Source organism: Microtus ochrogaster, chromosome 10 (genome assembly GCF_000317375.1).
Source record: "Microtus ochrogaster isolate Prairie Vole_2 chromosome 10, MicOch1.0, whole genome shotgun sequence".
Classification (NCBI taxonomy): domain Eukaryota; kingdom Metazoa; phylum Chordata; class Mammalia; order Rodentia; family Cricetidae; genus Microtus; species Microtus ochrogaster.
This window is the reverse complement of record NC_022016.1, coordinates 58,526,794-58,533,718: the sequence shown is the minus strand read 5'-3', so window position 1 is coordinate 58,533,718 and position 6,925 is coordinate 58,526,794. Positions and strand designations below refer to the sequence as shown.

General features: G+C 46.9%; 1 protein-coding gene across 2 annotated transcripts in view; it reads left to right on the top strand.

Moving 5' to 3' along the window:
- The window catches only part of Oscp1 (organic solute carrier partner 1), a 32,759-nt gene that overhangs the window by 14,993 nt on the left and 10,841 nt on the right, over window positions 1-6,925 (top strand). For both annotated transcript variants that reach the window (XM_005353256.2, XM_005353255.2), the window contains 3 exons: window positions 1,418-1,572; window positions 5,376-5,543; window positions 5,994-6,074. In XM_005353256.2, coding sequence (XP_005353313.1) covers window positions 1,418-1,572; window positions 5,376-5,543; window positions 5,994-6,074 — 404 coding nt within the window. The remainder of the gene's footprint in view (window positions 1-1,417; window positions 1,573-5,375; window positions 5,544-5,993; window positions 6,075-6,925) is intronic.

Here is a 6,925-nt window from a genome sequence, read left to right as displayed (position 1 = left end):
AGCTCTTGTAGACCAGGCTGGTCTCAAACTCACAGAGATCCGCCTGCCTCTGTCTCCCAAGTGCTGGGATTAAAGGTGTGTGCCACCACTGCCTGGCCTGAATTTTTTTTTTTTAAGAATGTGTGTGCTTGGTGACTGGAGAGATGGCTCAGTGGTTAAGAGCACTGACTGCTTTTCCAAAGGACCTGGAGTCAATGCCCAGCACCCACATGGTGGCTCACAACCATCTGTAACTCCAGTCCTAGAGTATCCAACACCTTCCCCCCTCCTCTGGGGGGCACCACACATATATGGTGTATAGTCATACAGGTAGGCAAAACATCCATATACATAAAGATAAATAAGGATTTATGTGCTGTCTCTCTTTTTAAGGATGTGCTCTAACTTAGAATCTATATGCTTATAACTATTTTCAGCAGAAAAATTATAGACTTATTTATTTTATGTGTATGGGTGCTTTGCCTGCATATATGTCTGTACTTATGTCACACGCATGCCTGGTGCCCTCAGAGATCAGAAGAGGGCATTGGATCCCATGGAACTGGAGTCCATGATGGCTGTGGGCCACCGTGTGGGTGCTGGGAACTGCACATAAGTTCTCTGCAAGAGCAACAACAGCTGCTCCTAATGGCTGAGCTGCCTCTCCAGCCCCACATTCTTTTTTATTTGCTTGCTTGTTTGTTTGTTTTGGGTTTTTGTTTGTTTGGTTGGTTTTGGTTTTTGAGACAGGGTTTCTCTGTATAGTCCTAGCTACCCTGGATCTGTGTAGACCAGGCTGGCCTCAAACTTGAAGATCAACCTGCTTCTGCCTCCAGAGTGCTAGGATTAAAGGCCTGCACCACCACCGCCTGGCAAAGCAGTACTTTTTTTTTTCTTTTCAGTTCTTTTTTAAAAGAAAGATTTTCTGGAGGATGGAGAGATGGCTCAGTAGTTAAAAGCACTGACTGCTCTTCTAGAGAGTTCAGGTTTGACTCCCAGCACCCACATGGCAGCTCAAACTGCCTGGAACTCCAGTTCCAGGAGATTTGAGACCCTCACACAGATAGGCATTCAGTCAAACCACTAATGAACATTACATTTTTAAAAATTAATTAGTTAATTTTAAAAAAAGGAAGGGAAAGAGATTTTGCTTATCAAGACATATAATAGTGGGGAAAGTGGTGTGTAACACCTGAAGCCCAGTCTTCTAATATTGTCATCGTGGACATTTGCCGTGGGAGGTTGTCACAGAGTACTCCTGAGCCCTGCTTTCTACTGGGCCTTTGGGCTTCTCCCCAAGTGGCTGTTCCCACCGAGCACTCCGCATCTCAGCTCCCTCTGTGCCTAACTCCACTCTTAGGCAGCGCTCGTACCCACGGCTTCTTGCAGTACACGCAGCACCTTCCTTGCTCATCGGGATTCTCTCTTGTCTCTGCAGTTCTGAACGACATCATCTCAACCATGTTCAACAGAAAGTTTATGGAGGAACTGTTCAAACCCCAGGAGCTGTACTCTAAGAAGGCCCTGAGGACGGTGTACAACCACCTGGCTCACGCCTCCATTATGCGACTGAACCAGGCCAGCATGGATAAGGTGAGCAGACAGCCACTTTGTCAGCTTCACTGCTGCCCTCCCACGAGCCGTGGATTGTCTTGAGTGGGATCAGATAGGATTCCAATTGCAGCGATGTCTTGGGAGAAGCAAGTACGTGTAGTTATGAGCTGTAGTCGGTTGTCAGGTGGAGCGAATCTCAGAAGGCGTCTGCACTCAACCCCTCCGCTGTGTTTCACCTGCCCAAAGAGAGCCTCACTGCTCAGTCCTCATTTATGGATAGGAGAGCATGTGCCGCCCCAGTTCAGGGCTCAACCCCCAAGCTTCACCTCTGGGAAGAGGGAAGAGAGGGCGGTTAGGAATTCCAGTATGATCAAAGCATGATGTGATTGTATGCAGATGTCACAATGAAGTCCAATAATATAAACATTAAATATACCTTATTAATTGGTTTTAGCCAGGTGGTGGTGGCATATGCTTTTAAGCCCAGCCTGGTCTACAGAACAGATTCCAGGACAGGCTACACAGAGGAGCCCTGTCTTTTTTTTTAAGAATTTTTTTTATGATTTATTTAACTTTATGTGCATTGGTGTGAAGGTGTCAGATCCCCTAGAACTGGATTTACAGGCAGTTGTGAGCTGCCATCCATGTGGGTGGTGGGAATTGAACCCAGGTCTTCTTTTTTTTTTTTTGGTTTTTTGAGACAGGGTTTCTCTGTGGCTTTGGAGCCTGTCCTGGAACTAGCTCTGTAGACCAGGCTGGTCTCGAACTCACAGAGATCCGCCTGCCTCTGCCTCCCAAGTGCTGGGATTAAAGGCGTGCGCCACCATCGCCCGGCGAACCCAGGTCTTCTTGAAGAGCAGTTAGTGCTCTTAACTGCCAAGCCATCTCTCCAGTCTGAGAAACCCTGTCTTGAAATAAAAAATAGTCAAAATGTTCCAGGACATCCAGAGCTACATAGAGAAATCCTGTCTTGAAAAATCAATAATAATAATAATAATAATAAATAATAATAATACATTTTTTTAAAAAAATTGTCAACGTGACCAAAGTCAGAGAAACCATCACAGCCAAGAGCAACCCAGGAAAGCCTGGCAGCCAAATGTCCTGTTGCATTCTGGAGAAGAGCCTGCAGCACAGTGTGACATTAGGGTTGTACTCAGTCACAAGGGCTTGCCTCACAGACATGGTGACATGAGTCTGCACCCCAGAACCAAATGCTGGGCATGGTAGTGTGCACTTATAATCCCAGCACTGGGAGACAAAGACAGGAAGCTGTCTGCAGCTTGCTGGCCAGCCAGCCTACCCGAATAGGTGAGCTCCAGGCCAATGAAAGACCCTGTGTCCAAAGAGGTGGATGGCTCGTAAGTATGACACTGAGGCTTAACCCCTTGCCTCAGCAGGTACCCACTTAGACCTAAAGATCTAGGACACTGGGGAGAAACTAATGAGATAGGGTCTTATGTTTCCTAGGCTAGCCTCCAACTCACTATGAGGCTAAGGAAGATCTTGAACATCTGATCCCCTTGCCTCCACTTCCCATATGGTAGCCTGCACAACCACGTCTAGGAATCAAACTCAGGACTTCCTGCATGCTAGGTAACTTCTACCAACTGAGCCACATCCCCACATGCCAAGTTCTAGGACTATAGACAATTGTGAAGTTAGACTTGAATAACGATAATTATTTTTCAACTTGCTCCATTATATGAACTTTTTTTTGAAGTTTAAAGACTAACACTAGATGGTGAGTGGGTACACAGAATCAGCATCTGTCTGGTGTTGGTACTAGAAGCCTCAGTGAGATACACCAGCTTTAACTGAGCCTTTACCTCCTGTTGTCTGTCTTTGGGAATGTTACTTCATCCCAAAGACCATCTTCTCGCTAACACGGGAGGAGCCCCTTCCTCAGCCTGCCCGTCTTCTGCTTGGCATCATGGCCTCCTTCAGACCTCTCATGAAGCCCATGATCATCAGAAAGGTGGTGGAGAAACTCATCATCAATGGCATCAGTTGGCACAGTATGTCATAAGCATCATTGGTGGAAACCAAGGTACTGACAAGATGTAAAAGAGATTGATGGTCCAAATCATTTTGTCTTTGGAGACAAAATTCTGTGATGCTGGGGACTGAATCCCAAGTCTCATCCATCCTAGGCACATGCTACATCCTACTCCACAGAGCCACATCCCAGCCTATCAGGGCCCAACATTGGTTACAGAAGTCCAAGCAAAGAAAGCTCCTGTTTCTCATTGTCTTCCAGAAGCCCATGGCCCACAGTGTCAACAAATAATCCACGTGAGGGTCGTCCATAGTGTTTCCTCTAAGAAGTTTATGGGAAAGAGCCTGGCTGGCCATTAGACTCATGAATCCCAGTGTCAGGGTGTGCTGTGGAGAAAATGATGAATGTGCACTTTATATTTCTATTTAACCCAAACAAACAAAAACTACATGCCACATTTAAAAATGGAACTAGGAAGTCAGATGTTGTGATAATCCCAGCACTTGGGACGTGGAGGCAGGGGCATCAGAAGTTCAGTGTTAGCCTCTGCTTGATAGTGAGTTTGGTCCCCTGTCTCAAAACTGTATTAATCGATTCGTTAATTTAAAAATAAGAGTGGGGGCTCGAGAGATGGTTCCAAGCATATACTTAAGAGCAGGTCCCTTGTCAGGTGGCTCACAGCCACCTTTAACTCCATCTCCACGGGGAAACAAGGCCTTTGGCCTCTTAGGGCACCGGCAATCGTTTGTACACCCCTACATGCATGTATATGAACATAATTCAAAATGTTTTTTAATTTTAAAAATTTAAAAATAAAAATGGGGGTAGGGCTAGGGATTTAGTTTAGTTAGTAAAATGTTTGCCTTGTGTCTTAATTGATGTTTATTGCTGCAAAGAGACACCATGACCACGACAGCTTTTATAAGGAAAACATTTAATTGGGGTGGCTTACAATTTCAAAGGTTTAGTCCATTATCATTATGGCAGGAAGCATGGCTGCAGACAGGCAGACATAGTGCTAGAGAGATAGTTGAGAATTCTATATCCAGATCAGCAGGCGGAGAGAGTGAAATGGGCTTGGCTTGAGCTTCTGAAACCTCAAAGCCCACCCAGTGACACACTTCCTCCAACAAGGCCACACCTCCTAGAACCTGTCACTTGAAGTCGCATCTCTTTAAGCATACAAATATGTGATCCTATGGGGGCCATTCCTATGCAAACCATCACACTACGTGTACACAAAACCTGGGTTCCATTCAAAGCACTACAAAAAAAGGGGGGAGGGGGAGGAATAGTCATATAGAAAACAAGCTACAGGGGCTAGAGAGATGGCTCAGTGGTTAAGAGCCTGGGTACTCTTCCAGGGGACTCAGGTTCTATTCTTAGCACCTACAAGGTGGTTCACAATTGTTTGTGACTTCAATTCCAGAGGATCCAGCACCTTCTTCTGGCCTTTGTATGCACCGGGCATTTACATAGTATACAGACACACATCCAGGCAAACATGTATACATATAAAGTAAAAATAAAAAAGAAATGGAACAAAGAGGTACTTGAATCAGGATTTCCAGATTCTCCCAAGTCCAGGGCCCAGTGCAGAACCCACAACAACAAATACGGTCTCAAATGTGTCCATCAGGAAGACACAGAAGATGACCAGAAACCATGGTTTGCCCAGAGATATTCTGGATAGTACTGTTGTCTTAGCTCAGTTACTAACATCACCCCCTCACATTCTCAGAAGTGCTCTGGCTTGGGTGGCAATCCATGTGGTCCCCACAGCTGCTTTGCTCAGGTTCTGGTCTACTTTGATGATCCCATCTGTCTATGTGTGGGTTGACAGCTCTATGACCTGATGACCATGGCTTTCAAATACCAAGTGCTGCTGTGTCCTCGCCCCAAAGATGTGCTGCTGGTCACTTTCAACCATTTAGACGCCATCAAGGGATTCATCCAGGACTCCCCAACCATCCTGCATCAAGTGGATGAGACCTTCCGGCAGCTAATAGAAGTAAGCTTGTCACCAGCCCGTCATCTCACTGCCACAACCCTCATTCCCAGCCAACTGTAAGGACGAGCAGGTTCTCTGATTACAGTGACAGAATCAATGCTAGGACATCTCTAAAATCCCACAGCTGCCTATTTTGTAACTGCAATGGGCAACTATCATCTTAGACTCTCTACTATGGCCTTTGTAGAGGGAAGGCAATGACAGAGAACTTCCCCCATGCCTGAAAGGGCATTGGAAGTGCTTGTCTGTTGAACTGGAGAGAACAGACAGACACTCCAGGCCTGTGGCACGGCAGGGTCTGTTCTACTTGGGAGGGTGGGTACTGACACTCCTGCTGCCGAGGTCCCTGCTTACCTGAGTCCCACCCCTGAGCACCCTAACCCTGCCTGTCCCCACAACTCGCCGGTGGTAGAAAGTGCAGCGCTTCCTTCCCTCTGCTCTGCCTCACAGATATATGGGAGTCTCTCTGCCGGGGAGTTCCAGTTGATCCGGCAGACGCTGCTCATCTTCTTCCAAGACCTGCATATCCGAGTAAGTGCCTGGAACCCCTGTGACTGACTGCTGCCCTGGCCACCAGCCAGTCATCTGGAAAGACCAGGAGCAGGATTTTGCTCAGCTAATGTTGCCCATTACGCTTTGAATCTGTGACGATAACCATTCTTGTGATAGATTTCAGCCATTTTTTTCCCCCACTTCCATTGAGCTTCTTTGAAATGTTGATTTATCCTTTGCTTCTGCAGAACTGCCTGTCCAGGCGCCAATCTGACCTCAGAGCTTTTCTCAAGCTTCCCACCCTGAGTGTCCCTGCATCAGATGCTGTCACATGGCTGCCCTCCTGCTCCCCTTCCCTGGGCCTTCCTCTTCCCTTTCTGCCTTCCCCTAACTCTCCCTCTACCTGTCTCCAAGCCTTCCTCCCCTGCCTTCACTCATCCACCCACTTGCTGGATCATCCTGATCAGGTCTACTGGGCCTATAATTCCATGTCTGCAGCTAAACTATTGCCTGAAAGCCAAGTGTACCTGACTCTGTGGCCTCTGTTGAGGACACATCCTTTCCACACTCACTTGGCTGAGAACCAAAGTCACTTTGATTCTCCATTTTTGATCTGTCCAGTTGCTTAGAAAGTGCACAGGATTTCCCCTCCTAAGGCTCTGCCCTTCTCGGCGAGCTGCTGACACATTAGCTCGGGTTCACATTCTTCTCCTTACAGTTTCGGGGACCATGACCATGTCTGCGTGTATACGAAGCAAGTTCCTGAAGCTGAGCTACATCCTTAGCCCACATTTATTTCTCACTGGCTGTTGTCCCCTAAATGTCCCTCTCTCATTGTGTCATGCCTACTCCAAACAGTTCTCTACCCTAACTTTCAGAAACATACCTCC